Below are 26594 nucleotides of genomic sequence, written 5' to 3'. Positions count from 1 at the left end.
CATCACACATGCAAAGGTTTGTTGCCTTTTCTCCAGAAATTAACAATTTTGTGGCCTATGACATATAGACATGATACTTTTGATTATATGGTTACATTAGAATAATTGATTCAACTCTATGTCTTTTAATATTAATCACAAAGAGAAATACAAATATGGCAGGGTGGTAGAGAAAATGTAATGCTGAACAAAGAGTAAGGAGATTGAAGCTTTTGAAGATATATTTTTTATTTCAATTTTGCTGGTATTAAATGTCAAACCACATTTTTTTGGATCTCCTACGAGAATTGACTTTTAAATGTCCCAAATGCTTTAATGATGTGTGAGTTTCTTAAGCTGTATATCACTGGATTTATCAATGGGGTCCCAACAGTGTATAGCAATGACAAAAACTTTTTCATATTCAGTAATTTTCCTTTGGTTGGAAGTATATAAACACCAAATAAAGTTCCACAGAATATGAAGACCACAGTGAGGTGTGAGCTACAGGTGGAGAAGGCTTTCTGTCTACCAGTAGATGAAGGAATCTTTAGAATGACAATAATGATACAACTATAGGACATGATAATTATTATGAAAGCACTGAAAAGAACTGGTCCAGCTATTAATATAATTTCCAACTGGACACCACTGGTATCTGAACACGATAGCTCGAGTACTGGAGGCATATCACAGAAAAAATGGTCGATTGTGTTTGGTCCACAAAATTCTAGCAAGGATGTTGATGTAATTTCAACCGTCGACAAAGAGAAACCCAGCAACCAACTGATGACGATCAGCTTCAGGCACAAATTTTGATTCATGATGGTGGTATAACGTAATGGGTTACAGATGGCCAAATACCTGTCATAAGACATTACTGTCAGAAGAAAACACTCTGAACCTTCGCAGAAGGCAAATATAAATAACTGGGCAATGCAGGCGTCAAAGGAAATGATCCCAACTTTATGCAGTAGAACATGGAGCAGACTAGGGACAATGACTGTGGTCAGTAAGACGTCAGCTATAGACAGTTGTGTGAGGAAAAAGTACATGGGCTGGTGAAGTTCTCTGATGTGTGTCACCAGGGTTACCATGAGGAGGTTTCCACATAACGTCAGACAGTAGACAATAAGGAAAATGGTAAAGAGAATGTAATTTTGATTTTGTGAGCTTTTAAATCCTAACAAATGGATTTTAGTAATCATGGAAATATTTGGTCGGAACATGGCCTGAAAATGAATTAAGCATTTTATATTTTAAAATAAAGCAAAATCAATACACACAGAAGATGTGGGAACTGAAAATGAGAGACAATGGAAGGAAGTCCTATCAAATATCTTTCCATGGACAAATATTTCTATAATGCTGGCTAAAACTAGACATAATGTGAAAATAAAAATGTGAAATTAAACATTACAACATAAAGAACGAAAACACATATAAACTGATGCAATAACCTGGTAATGTATAATTTTTTGTATGTCAGACCTTGTTTTTTGTAAATATTGTTTAGCCCATTTTCAAATATGGAGAAAAAGAGATGGATCGCACATCGACCTGCCTTGCATTGATTTATTGCTTCCTTCAGCAAAAATTATAAACATCTCTATTGAAGCACTTCCTATATGTTTTGATCAAGGTAACCTCTATTGACTAGGTCCCCACTGTAATTTGGCACAGAGCCACATGGTGACCATCTCTGCCACAACACTGTCTCTGCAAATGGCGAGACCCAGCAGCCAGGGTTGTAGCTATTACAGGATGCAGGGGAAGCGGCTAGTTTAGGGCCCAGACCCACAAAGGGCCCCCTCAGGAGGAAGACTAAAAGTTTTTAGTCTCAGGGCCCCCTGAACATTATGATACAATAACATTATATACATAAACACTGTAGGAAATGGATGGAGCGGCTGCCGGGCCTCATCTGAGAGCTTGATTATAACTAGTCACAGGAGTGGGGGTTACACGTGAGTTGGGATTTGTGAAGAAGTTGCTGGGGAAGGGGGATCATTCAAAAATTTGCTGTGCGGCCAACTCAACGGTAGCAATGCTGACTGTTATCAGCCCAAGCCCCCATGGCACTGGGCCCCAGCAACCCACAGATATAGCATAGCAACAACAGCCACCATGCAGCACTGCACAATGTGAACATGGCTCAAAGGTTTGTCTCTCCTTGAGGTCTCAGAAACCTAAACTGAGACAGGGTAGGAGCTTATCAACCCTTGGGCAGCCTCCTGCTAATTAAAGGACCTGGGTTGAATGGGAGGAATGCAAATACCACAAATAAATGAGGAACAAATTACAAACATAATTAGATGTGGAGAGAGATATACACATTCTATATCCACATGTGATGCATTGATCTATTTCTTCTCTAAGCACAATGTATAAACACCTGTATTGAGGAGACTGCCTAAGGCAGTGTTTCCCAACCAGTGTGCCTCCAGCTGTTGCAAAACTACAACTCCCAGCATGCCCGGACAGCCAAAGGCTGTCCAGGCATGCTGGGTGTGGTAGTTTTGCGACAGCTGGAGGCACACTGGTTGGGAAACACTGGCCTAATGGTTAAGAAAGTCCTTCTCAACCTCAGTTTGGATTTTGAGACCACATGGAGAGGAGAGATTTTAAGATCTGTTCACTTTTCTGTGAAGTGCTTCGTGGTGGCTGTTGCTGCTATGATGGTGGGGCCCAGTTCCATGAGGGCTGAGCTTGATAGCATTGGTGTTGTTGGCATGCTGGGTCTCTTTGCCTGCAGGTGCTGTGTTGAAGCGTCAGTGGATGCCATGTGGCACTCTGTCAAATTAGAATAGGGACCAGGTCCATAGAGATCACCTTGATGTGGTGAGTGGGTCTACTGTATGCATCTTGATCAAAACATATAGGAAGTGGCTCAATAGAGATGTTTATAAATTGCGCTCAAAGAAGCTGTAGTTCAATTCATGGCATCTGGCTGTGCGATCCTTATGTTTTCTCTCTAACTTTTGAGCTTTATGTAGCTCAGTCACAAGAACAATTTTATTTTTATTTTTTTAAAGAGAGAGAAAAAAAACATGAGAAAAAACATGTAGTATACAAAACAAAGAAAAGAATAAAAAATTGATTAGAATACATATATTATTTTTTTTAGATCATTTTACCAAATTATAAACAAATTATTTTATGATTAATATACATACTGTAGAAGAAAACTGATGTGACGGCTCTGACAAACGTGTTAGCTTTTCCCGTTCAGCCTTTACCTCTATTATTTATATTGTAATGCAGAACATCATTTAACACTCGGGAATATGAGAAACTCATAATTATTCTCCTGTGCTTTATTAATTTGTAAGAAAAATCTGATCTGGGGACTGTTATATGTCAATATTAAATTTACACTAAGTCAAGAAACATCTGCTGTCCAACTGGATATACTGTAAATATACAGTAGGTATAATAAAAGATGGGTCGTTGGAAAAGATAAAAGGGATATATGGCTTAGGATGGGGATATACACATTAGAAAGTTTAAAATAATCCAAACAAAGAAATAAAACAGGGAAATGTCATTTTAGCTAGTAAAGATGTATATGTTAAAATACTAAATATTCCCCATAAGATCAGTGATGTGTTTTATAGGGTTTACATACTCAACTCATCCATTTGCTTGTGGAAAGGCCATCACAGCCATCTTGATTAAAGAAAACGCAGCAAATATTACGCACTGACCTTTGTTCCCTGTAGCACTGAGAGGAACATCAAGCACAGCTCTGCTTAAAGTGTATTGGTTGTGACTGGTTAGTGCAGCACAACTACCATTCCCCTTATTGGGAAATGAGCAACAGTTACCCGACATGGACAAAAATTCTAATTTTGTTGGAGGTATTCATAACTTGATGTCTTGTAGTGACTGCACACAGATCATTTAAAGAGACATTGCTTTTTTTTCTTCTGTACATGAGCCATCTACAGTTCATAAATGATTTAAATGCATTTTCCCCAGCATCACCAGCAGAATATATTGCCACTTAAAAAAAAAAAAAAAAAAACTGCTGAAAGTTTTATACTGTTTATAAGTGTACAAATAATCTTATGTTAGTGTGTCAATACCAGTGTACAGTGTGTTTATAGAAGTAGATGTGTAATTGTAATTGGGCCACTGTTTCTTATTGAAAAAAATAAAATAATTGTCAACCATTTATGAGGCCCCTTTAACACGAGTAATATTTCCGCGTGGGTGCAATGCGTGATGCTCCCGCATTGCTCTCGCATGAAATCCGGACCCATTTATTTCAATGGTGCTGCGTACATGTGCGTTGATTTTCACGCAGCACTTGTCCCCATAAAATCAGTGATGTGTTTTATAGAGTTTACATACTCAACTCATCCATTTGCTCGTGGAGAGGCCATCACGGCCATCTTGATTAAAGAAAACACAACAAATATTGTGCACTGACCACGCAGATCAATTAAAGAGACAGTGTTTTTTTTTTTTCTGTGCATGAACCTGTCTATTTTTCCACAAACCTGTTGCAAACCATTTACAGTTCATAAATGTTTTAAATGCATTTTCCTAGCATCATCAGCAGAATATAGTGTGCAGTACAGATCAGATAAGACGGATCCGACAGGCTGTTCCTATCACGGCTGAGGATGGGGAAAACTCTCAGCCGTGCGATGCCAGAAGATGTTAGGCTGCTCGGCCAAGGCGACAGGATTAGGGAGCAGGTCACCTCCTAAAGCGTCCCTAACCTGACCCTAACTCCTAGCTGCATGGGCCGACCTTGAAGGTAGGAGGGCCCATGCTCAGGAACCTCGGATCCCTAACTCACCCTCCGTCCGGTCCCTGAACTAGGAGTTAAGGTAAGACGGCCTGTTCCTTCTGGACACGGAGGAACAGGGGTCTCACTGGCCAAGCTACAAGGAATGGGGAAACGCATACAACATGCAGATATGACAGGCGAACTACTAGTTCCACACGTACCTGTCACAGCCACGCTGACTGGAACCCATGCATGCACTACTAATGTCCACAGAACAACTAGAGGACACAGCACACATAACACACAGGTAACCAGGACATCCGTAGTAGCAAATAAACAGAGACAAAGGAAAACATCAACTGAACATCAAGACATAAACTTCACAGATAAACCTATGACCACAAGGGTGGCCCCCACTGGCAAATTATATACACAGGAGGCTGCTCCAGCTAAGCATGGCTGAAGCAACCCACTGACACATGCCAAACACTGAGGCTTTATAGGCCTAAGAGGCCACACCCACACAAACACACCCAGTGTCTCACACACACAGAAAGGGAGATAACCCTTCCAACAGGGAAGGGAAAACACCACTTAAAGGGGAAGTGTCCAAACCAAGATCACACTGTGGCTGTTGCCGCAGGCAACGACATGGGTGGCAACCATGTCCTGGGAGTCAGCCGAAGGCCGGGACACTGCCACCACATGTACACATCCAACCAAACGTTGCCACGGGCAGCCACAGTGAAGGGAAGAGTCCTAGTGCACACACAACACAAAACGCAGTGCACACCAGACAAACAAACACAACACCCAACATGAAGGTTGTTAGGTGCAACCGCATGCCATGCAGCAAGCTGCCCAGCACCGCTCAGGCTGCTCTGCTGAAACCAACACATACAACTAGTTGCCCGCGGCAACCACAAGTGAGGCCACACACCAGCGGCCCTCACCTGTGATTGAACACCAAAACCAAACCGCAGGCAACCGCATGCGGTTGAGGAGTCACGACCATAACCGTGGCCGTGACAGTTCCCGGCCGGAAAAGCCCACCAGATCTATTTCACGCAAGTGTGAAACGTACCAAAAAAACTAAGGAAATTTGTCTCATAGATGCATCCATTTTTAATCAGTTTCTGTGAGTCAGTGTAGTGTACTATCTCTTCATGAAAGACAACAAAAGCCATTGAAAAGCCTTTGAAAGAGTGTATTTAACACAACATTGTATCAAAAGACTAAATACGAATGGATACATCTGTACCTGTATATTTGTTTTCCTTCAGTCCGATAGGTAGTGAAGAGCTGGCCATTTTGTCCCCCAGACTACACCTCAGGACCAGCCCACTTGGAATAATAAATTAAGCATTAGCATAATTAACTGCTGGTGCTATACGGGCCTCATAGCTCACCCATGAGTAAAAAAATAGAGACAATTAGCTGCAAGTATTATTAGGAGGATATGTATGTGCTGCCTGTTGGACTGGAAGGAAGCAAAATTATAATTAGGACACATTTTCCTGTTTCTCCCCAGGCAGAAAAGATACAAATAACAAAAGGAGAAAGGGAGGGTTAATCTTGCAGAGCTACACTAAATTATGTGATGCAAAATAGAAATCTAGAGGTCTTCACATTGAGCCTGTAGAGATACGCAAATTTTTACCTTGAATATTTCAACTTTGAGAATTTGTGAATATTTAGAATATAGTGCTACATATTAGTTTTTCGAATATTCATCATTTTTTCCATCTGAACACATGATTCCTCCCTGATTCTTGCTTGTAGGCCAATAAGTCATTGGCCTACAAGCAACTTAACCACTTCAACCCCGCTAGCTGAAACCCCCTTAATGACCAGGCCACTTTTTACACTTCTGCACTACACTACTTTCACCGTTTATTGCTCGGTCATGCAACTTACCACCCAAATGAATTTTACCACCTTTTCTTCTCACTAATAGAGCTTTCATTTGGTGGTATTTCATTGCTGCTGACATTTTTACTTTTTTTGTTATTATTCGAAATTTAACGATTTTTTTGCAAATAAATTACATTTTTCACTTTCAGTTGTAAATTTTTGCAAAAAAAAACGACATCCATATATAAATTTTTCACTAAATTTATTGTTCTAAATGTCTTTGATAAAAAAAAATGTTTGGGTCAAAAAAAAATGGTTTGGGTAAAAGTTATAGCGTTTACAAACTATGGTACAAAAATGTGAATTTCCGCTTTTTGAAGCAGCTCTGACTTTCTGAGCACCTGTCATGTTTCCTGAGGTTCTACAATGCCCCGACAGTACAAACACCCCACAAATTACCCCATTTCGGAAAGTAGACACCCTAAGGTATTCACTGATGGGCATAGTGAGTTCATAGAACTTTTTATTTTTTGTCACAAGTTAGCGGAAAATGATGATTTTTTATTTTTTTTCTTACAAAGTCTCATATTCCACTAACTTGTGACAAAAAATAAAAACTTCCATGAACTCACTATGCCCATCACAAAATACCTTGGGGTGTCTTCTTTCCAAAATGGGGTCACTTGTGGGGTAGTTATACTGCCCTGGCATTTTAGAGGCCAAGATGCGTGAGAAGAAGTTTGAAATCAAAATCTGTAAAAAATGACCGGCGAAATCCGAAAGGTGCTCTTTGGAATGTGTGCCCCTTTGCCCACCTAGGCTGCAAAAAGTGTCACACATCTGGTATCGCCGTACTCAGGAGAAGTTGGGGAATGTGTTTTGGGGTGTCATTTTACATATACCCATGCTGGGTGAGAGAAATATCTTGGCAAAAGACAACATTTCCCATTTTTTTTTTATACAAAGTTGGCATTTGACCAAGATATTTATCTCACCCAGCATGGGTATATGTAAAATGACACCCCAAAACACATTCCCCAACTTCTCCTGAGTACGGCGATACCACATGTGTGATACTTTTTTGCAGCCAAGGTGGGCAAAGGGGCCCACATTCCAAAGAGCACCTTTAGGATTTCACGGCCATTTTTTACAGATTTTGATTTCAAACTACTTCGCACACATTAGGGCCCCTAAATTGCCAGGGCAGTATAACTACCCCACAAGTGACCCCATTTTGGAAAGAAGACACCCCAAGGTATTCCGTGAGGGGCATGGCGAGTTCCTAGAATTTATTTATTTTTGTCACAAGTTAGTGGAATATGAGACTTGTTAGAAAAAAAAAAAAAAAACATAATTTTCCGCTAACTTGTGACAAAAAATATAAAATTCTAGGAACTCGCCATGCCCCTCATGGAATACTTTGGGGTGTCTTCTTTCCAAAATGGGGTCACTTGTGGGGTAGTTATACTGCCCTGGCATTCTAGGGGCCCTAATGTGTGGTAAGTAGTTTGAAATCTAAATGTGTAAAACATGACCTGTGAAATCCTAAAGGTGCTTTTTGGAATGTGTGCCCCTTTGCCCACCTAGGCGGCAAAAAAGTATCACACATCTGGTATCTTCGTACTCAGGAGAAGTTGGGGAATGTGTTTTGGGGTGTCATTTTACATATACCCATGCTGGGTGAGAGAAATATCTTGGCAAAAGACAACTTTTCCCATTTTTTTTATACAAAGTTGGCATTTGACCAATATATTATCTCACCCAGCATGGGTATATGTAAAATGACACCCCAAAACACATTCCCCAACTTCTCCTGAGTACGGCGATACCACATGTGTGACACTTTTTTGCAGCCTAGATGAGCAAAGTGGCCCAAATTCCTTTTAGGAGGGCATTTTTAGACATTTGGATCCCAGACTTCTTCTCACGCTTTCGGGCCCCTAAAAAGCCAGGGCAGTATAAATACCCCACATGTGACCCCATTTTGGAAAGAAGACACTCCAAGGTATTCAATGAGTGGCATGGCGAGTTCATAGAATATATATTTTTTTGGCACAAGTTAGCGGAAATTGATTTTTTTTTTGTATTTTCTCACAAAGTCTCCCTTTCCGCTAACTTGGGACAAAAATTTCAATCTTTCATGCACTCAATATGCCCCTCACGGAATACCTTTGGGTGTCTTCTTTCCGAAATGGGGTCACATGTGGGGTATTTATACTGCCCTGGCATTTTAGGGGCCCTAAAGCGTGAGAAGAAGTCTGGAATATAAATGTCTAAAAGATTTTACGCATTCGGATTCCGTGAGGGGTATGGCGAGTTCATGTGAGATTTTATTTTTTGACACAAGTTAGTGGAATATGAGACTTTGTAAGAAAAAACTAAAAAAATTAAAAAACAATTTCCGCTAACTTGGGCCCAAAAAAATGTCTGAATGGATCCTTACAGGGGGTGATCAATGACAGGGGGGTGATCAGGGAGTCTGTATGGGGTGATCACCCCCCTGTCATTGATCACCCCCCTGTAAGGCTCCATTCAGACGTCCGTATGATTTTTACGGATCCACGGATACATGGATCGGATCCGCAAAACGCATACGGACGTCTGAATGGAGCCTTACAGGGGGGTGATCAATGACAGGGGGGTGATCAGGGAGTCTATATGGGTGATCACCCCCCTGTCATTGATCACCACCCTGTAAGGCTCCATTCAGACGTCCGTATGCGTTTTGCGGATCTGATCCATGTATCCGTAAAAATCATACGGACGTCTGAATGGAGCCTTACAGGGAGGTGATCAATGACAGGGGGGTGATCAGAAAGTCTATATGGGTGATCACCCCCTTGTCATTGATCACCCCCCTGTAAGGCTCCATTCAGACGTCCGTATGTGTTTTGCGGATCCGATCCATGTATCCGTGGATCCGTAAAAATCATACGGACGTCTGAATAGAGCCTTACAGAGGGGTAATCAATGACAGGGGGGTGATCAATGACAGGGGGGTGATCAGGAAGTCTATATGGGTGATCACCCCCTTGTCATTGATCACCCCCCTGTAAGGCTCCATTCAGACGTCCGTATGTGTTTTGCGGATCCGATCCATGTATCCGTGGATCCGTAAAAATCATACGGACGTCTGAATGGAGCCTTACAGGGGGGTGATCAATGACAGATGGGTGATCAGGAAGTCTATATGAGGTGATCACCCCCCTGTCATTGATCACCCCCCTGTAAGGCTCCATTCAGACGTCCGTATGTGTTTTGCGGATCCGATCCATGTATCCGTGGATCCGTAAAAATCATACGGACGTCTGAATGGAGCGTTACAGGGGGGTGATCAATGACAGGGGGGTGATCAATGACAGGGGGGTGATCAATGACAGGGGGGTGATCAATGACAGGGAAGTGATCAGGAAGTCTATATGCGTGATCACCCCCTTGTCATTGATCACCCCCCTGTAAGGCTCCATTCAGACGTCCGTATGTGTTTTGCGGATCTGATCCATGTATCCGTGGATCCGTAAAAAACATACGGACGTCTGAATGGAGCCTTACAGGGGGGTGATCAATGACAGGGGGGTGATCAGGAAGTCTATATGGGTGATCACCCCCTTGTCATTGATCACCCCCCTGTAAGGCTCCATTCAGACGTCCGTATGTGTTTTGCGGATCCGATCCATGTATCTGTGGATCCGTAAAAATCATACGGACGTCTGAATGGAGCCTTACAGGGGGGTGATCAATGACAGGGGGGTGATCAATGACAGGGGGGTGATCAGGAAGTCTATATGGGTGATCACCCCCTTGTCATTGATCACCCCCCTGTAAGGCTCCATTCAGACGTCCGTATGTGTTTTGCGGATCCGATCCATGTATCCGTGGATCCGTAAAAATCATACGGACGTCTGAATGGAGCCTTACAGGGGGGTGATCAATGACAGGGGGGTGATCAATGACAGGGGGGTGATCAATGACAGGGAAGTGATCAGGAAGTCTATATGCGTGATCACCCCCTTGTCATTGATCACCCCCCTGTAAGGCTCCATTCAGACGTCCGTATGTGTTTTGCGGATCCGATCCATGTATCCGTGGATACGTAAAAATCATACGGACGTCTGAATGGAGACTTTCAGGGTGTGATCAATGACAGGGGGGTGATCAATGACGGGGGGGGGGTGATCAGGAAGTCTATATGAAGTGATCAGGGGTTCATAAGGGGTTAATAAGTGACAGGGGGGGAGTAGTGTGGTGTGGTGTTTGGTGCTACTTTACACAGCTACCTGTGTCCTCTGGTGGTCGATCCAAACAAAAGGGACCACCAGAGGACTAGGTAGCAGGTATATTAGACGCTGTTATCAAAACAGCGTCTAATATACATGTTAGGGGTTAAAAAAATCGCATCTCCAGCCTGCCAGCGAACGATCGTCGCTGGCAGGCTGGATAGCCACTTGCTTACCTTCCGATCCTGTGTGCGCGCGTTCACAGGAAATCTCGGCTATCGCGAGATGACGCGCCGATGCGTCGTTGAGCGCACAGCTGCCGCCTTCGGACCACAGATCTGCATTAGGCGGTCCGGAGGCGGTTAAGCAGGGAGGAATCATTACTTCAGATGGAAAAAAATGACGAATATTTAGCACTGTATTCTATAGTGTGTGAGTATAGGGATGGCACTCTAGTAGAGTTGAGCGAACACCTGGTATCCGAACCCGAACCGAACTTCGTCCCGAACCCGAACCCCATTGAAGTCAATGGGGACCCGAACTTTTCGGCACTAAAAAGGCTGTAAAACAGCCCAGGAAAGGGCTAGAGGGCTGCAAAAGGCAGCAACATGTAGGTAAATCCCCTGCAAACAATTGTGGATAGGGAAATGTATTAAAATTAAAATAAAATCAATAAAAATTAACCAATATCAATTGGAGAGAGGTCCCATAGCAGAGAATCTGGCTTCACGTCACCCACCACTGTAACAGTTCATTGTCATATATTTAGGCCCAGCACCCAGGCAGAGGAGAGAGGTCCGGTAACAGAGAATCTGGCTTCATGTCAGCAGAGAATCAGTCTGCATGTCATAGCAGAGAATCAGGCTTCACGTCACCCAACACTGGAACAGTCCATTGTCAGATATTTAGGCCCAGGCACCCAGGCAGAGGAGAGAGGACCCGTAACAGAGAATCTGGCTTCATGTCAGCAGAGAATCAGTCTTCATATCATAGCAGAGAATCATGCTTCACGTCACCCACCTGTCACAACCAGACAGCTGAGAAGCTCTGACAGAGGCCTTTCAGAACTTCCTCCTTGACTTTCTTTGTTGTGGTATTCAGTTCCTCATCTCGTTAGCCTCTCTCAGCTGTCATGTGTTGGACTAATTGCTTCCCTTTAAATTCCTCCCCAGAATGCTTTTCTGGGCGGCTTATACTTCTTCCTGGAGTGTGTGTGCATGCTGGTCTTGTTCTCCTGTCTGCTACAAAGTTAAGTGTTGAACATTTATCTGTTATTTTCTGTTTGCTGGATCCCAGGTGACCCTGACTCCCTCCGTTTCTTGTGTAGGGAGCCGGTGGTTGTGTCCCCTCACTATTGTAGGGTGTTCAGGGGTTATATAGTCAAGGTACGTGGATATGCAAACTTCCACCATTCGGATCTTTGCATAGGCTGAGCAGCCAGGGAAAGTGCCAGGTCTTGTGCAGGGGTCTCCCTTTTGGTTCCTTAGCTTTGGATCCAGTTAGTCATATATACATGTTGCTTTGCCTTGTTTCCTGTACACCGTCCGTGACATTATAAGCCGCCAAAACCGTCTCAAGCATGGATCCGGTTTCACTTTTGGCTGAACGCTTCCAGGGTCTTTCATTGGAGGTAGCTGATCTCCGTAAGACTTTTTCTCAGCTTCAAGTGACCGGTTCAGCTTGCGTTCATGGAGTTTGTTCTGAGCCTAAGATCTCGCTCCCGGATACGTTCTCCGGGGGTAGTGAGAATTTTGTGCGTTTTAGAGAGGCTTGCAAACTCCATTTTCGCCTTCTTCCCCATTCCTCTGGTGATGAGGAACGGAGGGTGGGGATCATTATATCGCTGCTCAGAGGTAACGCTCAGTCCTGGGCCTTTTCGCTGCCGGAGGGGGCACGGCCTCTCCGTTCAGTGGATGAATTCTTTTTAGCCCTGGGTCAGATATATGATGATCCGGATCGTATTGCTCTGGCTGAGTCTAGACTACGTCTATTATGCCAGGTTAAACAATCCGCAGAAATATACTGCTCAGAATTTCGGAGATGGGCAATTGATACTGGTTGGAATGATGCTGCACTCCGAAGTCAATTTTGCCATGGTCTTTCAGAGGGATTGAAAGATGCATTTGCCTTTCATGAGAGGCCTATTTCTTTGGACTCTGCTATGTCTCAGGCCGTTCGTATTGACAGGCGTCTTAGAGAGAGAGGAGAGATGTCCCCTTCCTGTCATACTCAGTCCCAGGACAGTGCAGCGGTCCCATTCTGTGCGCAGGGGTCTCAGTCGCCATCAGCCCCTTCTGAGCAGGAGCCCATGCAGCTGGGGTTGATTGCTTCTGACAATAGAAGATTCAGCTCGCATGGGAGGGTTTGTTTTTGTTGTGGAGGTATAAATTATCTGGCAAATATTTGTCCCTCTAGGATATTCAGGCAGTTTTCTGGGAGTAATAATAATTGGCAGGGTTGAGGCGGAGATTGAAGGTTTTCAGTTTGCTTGTAGTTCCCGTTTTGTCCTGCCGGCTAGGGTGGCGCTAGAGAGCAAGAACATTTTTTGTGAGATTTTGGTGGATAGTGGAGCAGCGGTCAATCTCATTGATAATCAATTTGCGATAACTCATGGTTTCCAGGTGCGCACTTTGGGAAAGGATATTCCTGTTTTTGCTATCGATTCCGCTCCACTTTCTCAGAAATCATTAAAGGGCATAGTTCACAATATCTGTTTACTTGTGAGTGATGCTCATGTTGAGGATGTGTCATGTTTCGTCCTTAGCGGTTTGCCTTCTCCTCTAGTGTTGGGGCTGCCCTGGCTCACTAAGCATAACCCCACCATTGATTGGCAAGCGAGGCAAATAAATGGTTGGAGTGACTTTTGCAGAGAGAATTGCCTCATGACATCTGTTTCTGAGGTTGCTACTAAGACTGTACCATCTTTTCTCTCTGAATTTTCGGATGTCTTCTCTGAGAGTGGAGTTCATGATTTGCCCCCGCACAGGGAGTACGATTGCCCTATTAATCTCATCCCAGACGCCAAGCTGCCTAAATCTCGTTTATACAATCTTTCCCAACCTGAGAGGATCGCTATGCGTGCTTATATCTCTGAGAGTCTGAGAAAAGGACACATACGACCCTTGAAGTCACCTGTTGCCGCTGGTTTTTTCTTTGTTAAGAAAAAAGATGGTTCTTTAAGACCTTGTCTGGATTTCAGGGAGCTGAACAGTATCACAATTCGTGACCCTTATCCACTTCCTCTGATCCCGGACCTGTTTAACCAGGTTGTTGGGGCTAAAGTCTTTTCCAAATTAGATCTAAGAGGGGCATACAACCTGGTCAGGGTCAGAGAAGGGGACGAATGGAAGACGGCCTTCAATACCCCTGAGGGCCATTTTGAAAATTTGGTTATGCCTTTTGGTTTGATGAATGCCCCAGCCGTTTTTCAGCATTTTGTGAACAGCATTTTTTATCATTTGATGGGAAAATTTGTATTGGTGTATTTGGATGACATTTTGATTTTTTCTCCCGATTTCAAAACTCATAAGGAACATTTACGTCAGGTCTTGCTCATCCTGCGGGAGAATAAATTATATGCAAAACTGGAAAAATGTGTGTTTGCGGTTCCAGAAATTCAATTTCTGGGGTTTCTTCTCTCCGCTTCTGGTTTTCGCATGGACCCCGAGAAGGTCCGCGCTGTGCTTGAGTGGGAGCTTCCTGAGAATCAGAAGGCGCTGATGCGGTTTTTGGGCTTTGCCAATTATTACAGGAAGTTCATTTTGAATTATTCTTCTATTGTTAAACCACTCACTGATATGACCAGAAAGGGGGTAGATTTTTCTTCTTGGTCAGTAGAGGCGCGTAAGGCTTTTTCTGATATCAAGGAGAGTTTTGCTTCCGCTCCCATCTTGGTGCAACCTGATGTTTCTTTACCCTTCATAGTTGAGGTTGATGCTTCTGAGGTGGGTGTGGGGGCGGTCTTGTCTCAGGGTTCCTCTCCTCCCAATTGGCGACCGTGTGCCTTTTTCTCAAGAAAACTCTCCTCCGCAGAGAGAAATTACGATGTGGGAGATAGGGAATTGTTGGCCATCAAGTTGGCTTTTGAGGAATGGCGCCATTGGCTAGAGGGAGCCAGACACCCTATTACCGTATTTACTGACCATAAAAATCTGGCCTACTTGGAGTCAGCCAAGCGTCTGAACCCGAGACAGGCCAGATGGTCTTTGTTCTTTTCTAGGTTTAATTTTGTTGTCACGTTCCGCCCTGGAGTTAAGAATGTGAAGGCAGATGCCCTGTCACGTTGTTTTCCAGGAGGCGGGAATTTTGAAGACCCGGGTCCCATTTTGGCTGAAGGTGTGGTGGTCTCTGCTCTTTTTCCTAAATTGGAGGCAGAGGTGCAGGCAGCCCAGTCAGAGGCTCCTGATCTTTGTCCTCCTGGGAGGTTGTTTGTGCCTCTCGCTTTAAGACACAAGATTTTTAAAGAACACCACGATACGGTCCTTGCTGGGCACCCGGGGGTAAGAGCCACACTGGATCTCATCGCTCGGAGATTCTGGTGGCCGGCGCTTCGTAAGTCGGTTGAGGGTTTTGTGGCAGCCTGCGAGACTTGCGCTCGTGCCATGTCCCTCATTCACGGCCATCAGGTCCTCTCCTTCCCTTACCCATTCCTTCCCGTCCTTGGACACATCTGTCCATGGACTTCATAACGGACATGCCTCGTTCCTCGGGGAAGACTGTGATTCTGGTGGTGGTGGACCGTTTTAGCAAAATGGTGCATTTCATCCCTTTTCCTGGTTTGCCCAATGCTAAGACGCTGGCGCAGGCATTTATTGATCACATTGTCAAATTGCACGGTATTCCTTCAGGCATAGTCTCTGATAGGGGCACGCAGTTTGTTTCCAGATTCTGGAAGGCTTTCTGTTCTCGCTTGGGGGTTCGGTTGTCATTCTCTTCTGCTTTCCACCCGCAGTCGAATGGCCAGACAGAGCGCGTCAATCAGAATCTGGAGACATATCTGTGCTGTTTTGAGGCGGAGAATCAAGAGGATTGGTGTTCTTTTTTGTCCCTTGCTGAGTTTGCTTTAAATAACCGTCGTCAGGAGTCCTCTGATAAGTCACCATTTTTTGGTGCATATGGGTTTCATCCGCAGTTTGGGACTTTCTCGGGAGAGGGGTCTTCTGGTTTACCTGATGAGGACAGATTCTCCTCATCTTTGTCATCTATTTGGCAAAAGATTCAGGATAATCTAAAGAGCATGAGTGAGAGATATAAGCGTGTGGCAGATAAGAGACGTGTGCTTGGTCCGGACCTGAATGTTGGTGATCTGGTGTGGTCTACCAAGAATATCAAATTGAAGGTTCCCTCCTGGAAGTTGGGTCCTAGGTTTATTGGGCCTTACAAAATCCTGTCTGTCATCAATCCTCTTGCATACCGTCTTGATCTTCCTCAGACTTGGAAGATCCATAATGTTTTTCATAAGTCCTTATTGAAACCTTATGTTCAACCCATTGTACCCTCACCTTTGCCTCCTCCTCCGATTATGGTTGATGGGAATCTTGAATGTCAGGTCTCTAGGATTGTGGATTCTCGTCTTGTCCACGGTTCTCTTCAGTACCTTGTTTATTGGGAGGGGTATGGTCCTGAGGAGAGGATGTGGGTCCCAGTGACGGACATTAAGGCCTCTCGTCTCATCAGGGCTTTCCATAGGTCCCATCCTGAGAAGGTGGGTTCTGAGTGTCCGGAGTCCACTCGTAGAGGGAGGGGTACTGTCACAACCAGACAGCTGAGAAGCTCTGACAGAGGCCTTTCAGAACTTCCTTCTTGACTTTCTTTGTTGTGGTATTCAGTTCCTCATCTCGTTAGCCTCTCTCAGCTGTCATGTGTTGGACTAATTGCTTCCCTTTAAATTCCTCCCCAGAATGCTTTTCTGGGCGGCTTATACTTCTTCCTGGAGTGTGTGTGCATGCTGGTCTTGTTCTCCTGTCTGCTACAAAGTTAAGTGTTGAACATTTATCTGTTATTTTCTGTTTGCTGGATCCCAGGTGACCCTGACTCCCTCCGTATCTTGTGTAGGGAGCCGGTGGTCGTGTCCCCTCACTATTGTAGGGTGCTCAGGGGTTATATAGTCAAGGTACGTGGATATGCAAACTTCCACCATTCGGATCTTTGCATAGGCTGAGCAGCCAGGGAAAGTGCCAGGTCTTCTGCAGGGGGTCTCCCTTTTGTTCCTTAGCTTTTGGATCCAGCGAGTCATTTATGCTTGTTGCTTTGCCTTGTTTCCTGTACACCGTCCGTGACACCACCACTGTAACAGTCCATTGTCATAAATTTAGGCCCCGGCACCCAGGCAGAGGAGAGAGGTCCCGTAACAGAGAATCTGGCTTCATGTCAGCAGAGAATCAGTCTTCATATCATAGCAGAGAATCATGCTTCACGTCACCCAACACTGGAACAGTCCATTGTCATAAATTTAGGCCCCGGCACCCAGGCAGAGGAGAGAGGTCCCGTAACAGAGAATCTGGCTTCATGTCAGCAGAGAATCAGTCATTATGTCATAGCAAAGAATCATGCTTTACGTCACCCAACACTGGAACAGTCCATTGTCAGATATTTAGGCCCAGGCACCTAGGCAGAGGAAAGAGGTCCCGTAACAGAGAATCTGGCTTCATGTCAGCAGAGAATCAGTCTGCATGTCATAGCAGAGAATCAGGCTTCATGTCACCCACCACTGTAACAGTCCATTGTCATATATTTAGGCCCAGGCACCCAGGCAGAGGAGAGAGGTCCTGTAACAGAGAATCTGGCTTCATGTCAGCAGAGAATCAGTCTTCATGTCACCCAACACTGGAACAGTCCATTGTCAGATATTTAGGCCCAGGCACCCAGGCAGAGGAGAGAGGTCCCGTAACAGAGAATCTGGCTTCATGTCAGCAGAGAATCAGTCTGCATGTCATAGCAGAGAATCAGGCTTCACGTCACCCACCACTGTAACAGTCCATTGTCATATATTTAGGCCCAGGCACCCAGGCAGGGGAGAGAGGTCCCGTAACAGAGAATCTGGCTTCATGTCAGCAGAGAATCAGTCTTCATATCATAACAGAGAATCAAGCTTCACGTCAGCCACCACTGTAACAGTCCATTGTCATAAAATTTGGCCCCGGCACCCAGGCAGAGGAGAGAGGTCCCGTAACAGAGAATCTGGCTTCATGTCAGCAGAGAATCAGTCTTCACGTCATAGCAGAGAATCAGGCTTCACGTCACCCAACACTGGAACAGTCCATTGGCATATATTTAGGCCCCGGCACCCAGACAGAGGAGAGGTTCATTCAACTTTGGGTTGCCCCGCGATATAATGGTAAAATTAAAATAAAAATAGGATTGAATGAGGAAGTTCCCTGGAGTACAATAATATATGGTTAAGGGGAGGTAGTTAATGTCTAATCTGCACAAGGGATGGACAGGTCCTGTGGGATCCATGCCTGGTTCATTTTTATGAACGTCAGCTTGTCCACATTGGCTGTAGACAGGCGGCTGCGTTTGTCTGTAATGACGCCCCCTGCCGTGCTGAATACACGTTCAGACAAAACGCTGGCCGCCGGGCAGGCCAGCACCTCCAAGGCATAAAAGGCTAGCTCTGGCCACGTGGACAATTTAGAGACCCAGAAGTTGAATGGGGCCGAACCATCAGTCAGTACGTGGAGGGGTGTGCACACGTACTGTTCCACCATGTTAGTGAAATGTTGCCTCCTGCTAACACGTTGCGTATCAGGTGGTGGTGCAGTTAGCTGTGGCGTGTTGACAAAACTTTTCCACATCTCTGCCATGCTAACCCTGCCCTCAGAGGAGCTTGCCGTGACACAGCTGCCTTGGCGACCTCTTGCTCCTCCTCTGCCTTGGCCTTGGGCTTCCACTTGTTCCCCTGTGACATTTGGGAATGCTCTCAGTAGCACGTCTACCAACGTGCGCTTGTACTCGCGCATCTTCCTATCACGCTCCAGTGCAGGAAGTAAGGTGGGCACATTGTCATTGTACCGTGGATCCAGCAGGGTGGCAACCCAGTAGTCCGCAAACGTTAAAATGTGGGCAACTCTGCTGTCGTTGCGCAGGCACTGAAGCATGTAGTCGCTCATATGTGCCAGGCTGCCCAGAGGTAAGGACAAGCTGTCCTCTGTGGGAGGCGTATCGTCATCGTCCTGCGTTTCCCCCCAGCCACGCACCAGTGATGGGCCCGAGCTGCGTTGGGTGCCACCCCGCTGTGACCATGCTTTATCCTCATCCTTCTCCACCTCCTCCTCATCCTTGTCCTCCTCGTCCTCCAGTAGTGGGCCCTGGCTGGCCACATTTGTACCTGGCCTCTGCTGTTGCAAAAAACCTCCCTATGCGTCACTTTGAAGAGACTGGCCTTAAAGTACTAAAAATGACCCCTCTTCCTCCTCCTCCTCCTCCTCCTGGGCCACCTCCTCTTCCATCATCGCCCTAAGTGTTTTCTCAAGGAGACATAGAAGTGGTATTGTAACGCTGATAACGGCGTCATCGCCACTGGCCATGTTGGTAGAGTACTCGAAACAGCGCAACAGGGCACACAGGTCTCGCATGGAGGCCCAGTCATTGGTGGTGAAGTGGTGCTGTTCCGCAGTGCGACTGACCCGTGCGTGCTGCAGCTGAAACTCCACTATGGCCTGCTGCTGCTCGCACAGTCTGTCCAGCATGCGCAAGGTGGAGTTCCACCTGGTGGGCACGTCGCATATGAGGCGGTGAGCGGGAAGGCCGAAGTTACGCTGTAGCGCAGACAGGCAAGCAGCGGCAGGATGTGAACGCCAGAAGCGCGAACAGACGGCCCACACTTTATGCAGCAGCTCTGACATGTCGGGGTAGTTGTGAATAAACTTCTGCACCACCAAATTCAGCACATGCGCCAAGCAAGGGATGTGCGTCAAACCGGCTAGTCCCAGAGCTGCAACGAGATTTCGCCCATTATCGCACACCACCAGGCCAGGCTTGAGGCTCACCGGCAGCAACCACTCGTCGGTCTGTTGTTCTATACACCGCCACAACTCCTGTGCGGTGTGGGGCCTGTCCCCCAAACATATGAGTTTCAGAATGGCCTGCTGACGTTTACCCCGGGCTGTGCTGAAGTTGGTGGTGAAGGTGTGTGGCTGACTGGATGAGCAGGTGAAAGAAGAGGAGGAGGAAGCCGAGTAGGAGGAGGAGGCAACAGGAGGCAAAGAATGCTGCCCTGCGATCCTTGGCGGCGGAAGGACGTGCGCCAAACAGCTCTCCGCCTGGGGCCCAGCCGCCACTACATTTACCCAGTGTGCAGTTAGGGAGATATAGCGTCCCTGGCCGTGCTTACTGGTCCACGTATCTGTGGTTAGGTGGACCTTGCCACAGATGGCGTTGCGCAGTGCACACTTGATTTTATCGGATACTTGGTTGTGCAGGGAAGGCACGGCTCTCTTGGAGAAGTAGTGCCGGCTGGGAACAACATACTGTGGGACAGCAAGCGACATGAGCTGTTTGAAGCTGTCTGTGTCCACCAGCCCAAATGACAGCATTTCATAGGCCAGTAGTTTAGAAATGCTGGCGTTCAGGTCCAGGGATCGAGGGTGGCTAGGTGGGAATTTACACTTTCTCTCAAATGTTTGTGAGATGGAGAGCTGAACGCTGCCGTGTGACATGGTTGAGATGCTTGGTGACGGAGGTGGTGGTGTTGGTGGTACATCCCCTGTTTTCTGGGCGGCAGGTGCCAACGTTCCTCCAGAGGCGGAGGAAGAGACCGAGGCGGCAGCAGCAGAAGAGGCCGAGGCAGCAGCAGGAGAGGTAGCAGGGGGAGCCTGAGTGACTTCCTTGTTTTTAAGGTGTTTACTCCACTGCAGTTCATGCTTTGCATGCAGGTGCCTGGTCATGCAGGTTGTGCTAAGGTTCAGAACGTTAATGCCTCGCTTCAGGCTCTAATGGCACAGCGTGCAAACCACTCGGGTCTTGTCGTCAGCACATTGTTTGAAGAAGTGCCATGCCAGGGAACTCCTTGAAGCTGCCTTTGGGGTGCTCGGTCCCAGATGGCGGCAGTCAGTAGCATGCGGAGTCTCTTGGCGGTGGGTGTTCTGCTTTTGCCCACTGCTCCCTCTTTTGCTACGCTGTTGGCTCGGTCTCACCACTGCCTCTTCCTCCGAACTGTGAAAGTCAGTGGCACGACCTTCATTCCATGTGGGGTCTAGGACCTCATCGTCCCCTGCATCGTCTTCCACCCAGTCTTGATCCCTGACCTCCTGTTCAGTCTGCACACTGCAGAAAGACGCAGCAGTTGGCACCTGTGTTTCGTCATCATCAGAGACTTGCTGAGGTGGTATTCCCATGTCCTCATCATCAGGAAACATAAGTGGTTGTGCGTCAGTGCATTCTATGTCTTCCACCGCTGGGGAAGGGCTAGGTGGATGCCCTTGGGAAACCCTGCCAGCAGAGTCTTCAAACAGCATAAGAGACTGCTGCATAACTTGAGGCTCAGACAGTTTCCCTGATATGCATGGGGGTGATGTGACAGACTGATGGTCTTGGTTTTCAGGCGCCATCTGTGCGCTTTCTGCAGAAGACTGGGTGGGAGATAATGTGAACGTGCTGGATCCACTGTCGGCCACCCAATTGACTAATGCCTGTACCTGCTCAGGCCTTACCATCCTTAGAACGGCATTGGGCCCTATCAAATATCGCTGTAAATTATGGCGGCTACTGGGACCTGAGGTAGTTGGTTTACTAGGACGTGTGGCTGTGGCAGAACGGCCACGTCCTCTCCCAGCACCAGAGGGTCCACTAACACCACCACGACCATGTCCGCGTTCGCGTCCGCGTTCCTTACTAAATGTTTTCTTCATTGTTACCGTTCACCACAATAAGAAAAAAATTATTTGGCCCACTGTATTGAATTCAAATTCAGGCTTTTTTTTACAGACACCTAACACTATCTGGCTATCTATTTAGGTACCGTATTACACTAATACAGGCACAGCAATTACCACAGATTTAGCTGAATATAAATTGTAGGCCTAGTATTTAGGCCTTGGATGACAGGTATACGTTTATGGACAGAATTAGACTTGGAAATGCACGGTAGCGTGTGAAGTTATTGAGGATGACCCTATCCACACCTTCAATCTAATATACCCTTTTATGATCAATTTAAACTTGGCCTGATTTAGAAACCACTGATTTAGGGAATTGCTAAGTTGGGAATTGTATTTCAACCCAGAACAAAAATATATCCTTTGCCAGACAGCAGACAGTCTTACAATTGGCTGGCCACAGCTGAAACACCAGATTTAGGGTACTGCTATTTTGGCAATTGTATTTCACCCCTCAATAAAATAGCAAGCACAGCCAAGCCCCTGATGTAGGATATAGCAAAAAAAAACAAAACACTATTGATGGTTAAATGGACTTGGTGGCAGCTTGTGCTGGTGCACCACAAGACACAAAATGGCCGCCGATCACCCCAGAAAAAAGTGACTGAAAAACGCTCTGTGCAGTCTAAAAACAGTGAGCAATTGAATAACAGAAGATGAATGATTCACAGCTGTAGATCGATCACTTCATTAAGTGTTTTTGCTAAGTAAATCCCTGTCTAGTGCCTAATCTCGCCCTAACAGCAGCAGCTGCATCCTCTCCCTACGCTAATCAGAGCCGAGTGACGTGCGGCGCTACGTGACTCCAGCTTAAATAGAGGCTGGGTCACATGCTGCACTGGCCAATCACAGCCATGCTAATAGTAGGTATGGCTGTGATGGCCTCTTGGGGCAAGTAGTATGACGCTTGTTGATTGGCTGCTTTGCAGCCTTTCATAAAGCGCCAAGAAAGCGCCAAACCCGAACCCGGACATTTTTACGGAAATGTTCGGGTTCGAGTCCGTGTCACGGACACCCCAAAATTTGGTACGAACCCGAACTATACAGTTCGGGTTCGCTCATCCCTACCTACGACCCTTACCCATTCCCAGTAGACCCTGGTCTGATATCTTGATGGATTTTATCACTGATCTGCCACCTGCGGAGGGTAAGACTGTGGTTTGGTTAGTGGTTGATAGATTCAGCAAGATGGCTCACTTTATTCCCCTGCCTAAACTCCCAAGTGCGAAGACCCTAGCATCTTTGTTTGTGGAACAAATTGTACTTTTTCATGTCATTCCAGAAAATGTTGTATCTGACGGGGTGTGCATTTTGTGTCTAAGTTTTGGAGGGCCTTCTGTCCAAGATGCCAGATTTCTCTGTCCTTTTCATCTGCTTATCACCCTGAAAGTAATGGACAGACTGAGCCCCTCAATCAGTAGGTGGAACAATTTCTCAGGGCATATGTTGCAGATGATCAACAGTTGTGGGTGAAATACCTTCCGTTAGCCGAGTTTGCTCTGAATAACCGTGTTAATTCCTCTGCTGTGGTCTCTCCTTTTTTTTTGTAACTATGGCTTTCATCCTCATTTTCTTTCTGGGTCATACGTCTCCTCGTGTAATCCCGAGGCGGATGAGATCTCCTCAAAACTGTGCACAGTATGGGCTCGGGTTCTTTTTTTTCTTTTTAATATCTTTTTATTGGTTTCAAAGATAAACATATAGGGGTTACAAACAGTCTGTAAATCAAGCTATCAATAGTCACATTCCATAGTATCTTTGAATAGTAACAGAGGTATTGTAGTGTACATACAAAGAATAATAGTAATAAACCCTAGTTATCAAGGATAGATACATGGGACTTTTACGCCCGTAGTGAGTAGTTAAGCAAGGGTAATTAGTCTGTTAACTTATATTAGGAGGCAATAGAGTTAATAGCCGATAGGAGACAGTAACATCAATAGCAAGTTGACATTGATAAGAACAAAAACTTAACAGGTGGGAGGTAGGGAAGGGGAGGGGGAGGGGGGGGAGTACCTTTTAAAGAGCAAGATATGCAAGTATCTGATGGAGGAGAGGGGGTAAACTATGTCTTCGTAGTCCAAAGGGGAATGTCTGTTTATCTAAAGTTAGTGTTTGTGATCTTTTGAGTCCGGGACCTTATAATAGGGATTGAGGTAATGAGGATCTCCAATTGTGCCAAGGGGACCAGATTTTTTTGTATTTATGATGTGATCTCAATTCCCAGTGTGACAGTTCTTCAAGTCTGGAAATTGAGGCGACTTTGAGAAACCAGAGTGTCTCAGGTATAGGGCCATGTGATTTCCAATTTGTAGCTATGATAATTCTGTCTGCAGCAATAAGTGGTCTTAAAAGACTTTTCTCTAAAAAGGATATTGAGCTTGGCATGATGTTCAATAAGGCGTTCTTGGGGCAACTGATGATCCTCTTTGAATCTTTTTTGTCTAAAATGCAGTTAATGTGACTAAACACCCGGTTCCAGAATGTTTGTATATGTGGACAGGACCACCATATGTGCAAAAAGGTGCCTCTCTCTTTTAGGCATCTCCAGCACAAGTCTGAGGTAGTGCTATACATCTGGCTCAGTCTGACGGGTGTGAGATACCATCTGGATATCACCTTGTACGTGTTTTCCTGTATATTAGTACATCTTGAGGAAAGTTTGGGTGAGAGTAATATTTCTTTAGTTTCTTCCTTCGTGAATGAGGTATTTAAGTCTCTTTCCCATTCTTTTAAAAAGTAGAGGGATTTTGGAGTACCGCATAGGAGCAAGTTTTTGCTTATCATGTGTGAGTTTCCTTGGGGTCTGTGTTTGAGAAATTAATTTTTCAAACCAAGAGGGTTCTCTGTTCGGATGATCTTGAGATAGAGCTATTTTCAGGGATTTTAGTATGATGTTATGTTGGAGGTAGCTCAATTTAGGTGTGTCGAAATGTTCTCTCATAGCTTGCAGGTTCAGTATCGCTCCATCCGAGTCTAGGAGATCAGCTGGCGCCACATTGCTATTACGTATTTGAGCTGGTAGTGTTGTATATCCTTCACCAGTTGTGATGAGGAGGTCACTAAGATTACTTAAGTGAGAGAGGAATTTTGAGCAAATGTCTCTTATGTATTTTGTTTTCCAGATTGATAGTTTGGCTTGAACTAGTATATTGTCCTTATTTATAGGGGGGGGGTTTCCGTGGGTCTGAGAGCGCTAGACCTTTTAAGGGGAATTTGGTTAGTTCATTCTCTAGTGAGATTCAAGTTTTATGTTCAGGGTGTCTCATCCAATCTATGATTCTGCCCAAGTGAACAGCGTTAATATACTTGTCTAAAGAAGGGGCGCCAATCCCTCCTTTAGTTATGGGTAGTTTTAAAATGTCATGTGAGATCCTTGGTCTTATATTACCCCATATGTAGTTGGAGCAAATTTTCTTGAAGGAAGTCAAGAAGTGCTTTGGGAGTTTAATTGGGAGTACCTGTATAAGATATGTGAGTTTGGGTAGAACTAGAGTATTAAACATATTTTTTCGTCCTAGCCAGGATATAAAAGTAGGTTTCCAGGAGCTCAATATGTTTGGAATGGTTTTAATAAGTGGGGTGTAGTTTAAGGTGAATAATTTGTTAAGGTCAGGAGGAATATTAACCCCTAAGAATTTCAAGGAGTTTCGGGTCCATTGGAAAGGCGAGTCTTTTTCTAGACGTTTGAGGGCGTTGTGGGAGTGTAAAATGCCCATTGCTTGTGACTTGGAGATATTAATTTTGAAGTTGGATATTTCTCCAAATCTATCTAGCGTATCAATTATAAGAGGGAAAGCTTGTTTTGGGTTTGAAATAACTAGCAGTAAATCATCTGCATATGCAGCTTGTTTTATTTCCAAGGTACCACATCTTAAGCCTTTTATGTCAGGGTTCTGTCTTATGGCTTGTAACAGGGGTTCCATTGATAAAATAAATAATAAGGGAGATAGGGGGCATCCCTGTCTAGTTCCGTTATTAATAAGTACTGCTCGGGACAGAGTATCATTTACTTTTATGTACGCACAAGGGGATGCATACATAGAGAAAATGGCTTTGATAAATGTAATAGGGAATCTAAATTTCTCCAGAGTGCTATTGATAAAGGGCCAGGCCACTCTATCAAAGGCCTTCTCAGCATCTGTCCCGAGCAGTACAATAAGAGTTTTATTCTTTTTAGCTAGGGAAATAGTATTGATAATTTTGTACATACCGTCTTTGCCCTCTCTGCCCATAACAAAGCCGGTTTGGTCAGGATTAATCAAATCTTGGAGTAAAGGTTTTATTCTAGCTGCTAAGATTCTAGCATATATTTTCAGATCTAAATTTAATAGGGAGATGGGTCTGTAGCTTGAACAGAGGGTATGATCTTTTTGGGGTTTAGGTATTAATGTAATATGAGCACTTAAAGTTTGAGGAGTGAAGGGTGAACCTTTTAGAGCTGCATTGTATACCTGTACCATATGGGGGACAAGGGTATCTTTGAACGTTACATAATATAGGGCTGGTAGGACGTCAGGTCCTGGGGATTTCCCTTTGGCAATTGACTTTAGAACCTCCGTTACCTCTCCTTCAGAAATAGGGGCACATAGTCTTAGCTTGTGGTCTTCACTGATATTGGGAAGGTTAAGTTTACCTAGGAAGTCAGAGGTAAGTTTACTTTTGTCTTGTTTAGTTCTTTCAGGATCTGCTGTATTAATATTGTATAATTCGGAGTAGAAGTCATGGAAAGCCTGTGCAATTGCGGGGTCATCCTTATGTAATGTCTTGTCACATGTTTTAATACTTGAAATCCTGGATTTGCGTTTCTGTTGGCGTAGCATAGCGATCATAAATTTAGAGGATCTGTTACCGTGTGCAAAGAATTTCTGTTTTAAGGCTAAGTATAATTTTGCCGATTGTGCATTAAGATGAATTTTTAACTCT

General features: G+C 45.1%; 1 protein-coding gene across 1 annotated transcript; it reads right to left on the bottom strand.

Moving 5' to 3' along the window:
• Positions 1 to 278: 278 nt before the first annotated feature.
• LOC122925454 (olfactory receptor 11L1-like) lies at positions 279 to 26491 on the bottom strand. The gene is made up of 2 exons (XM_044276812.1): positions 26234 to 26491; positions 279 to 1211 (listed from the first exon to the last, which is right to left on the bottom strand). The coding sequence occupies exons 1-2, from the start codon at positions 26489 to 26491 to the stop codon at positions 279 to 281; spliced, it is 1191 nt and encodes a 396-aa protein (XP_044132747.1).
• Positions 26492 to 26594: the final 103 nt, after the last annotated feature.

This window comes from Bufo gargarizans, chromosome 2 (genome assembly GCF_014858855.1).
Source record: "Bufo gargarizans isolate SCDJY-AF-19 chromosome 2, ASM1485885v1, whole genome shotgun sequence".
Lineage (NCBI taxonomy): Eukaryota > Metazoa > Chordata > Amphibia > Anura > Bufonidae > Bufo > Bufo gargarizans.
Note: the sequence above shows the minus strand (reverse complement) of the source record. Positions and strands in the feature narration are given on the sequence as shown.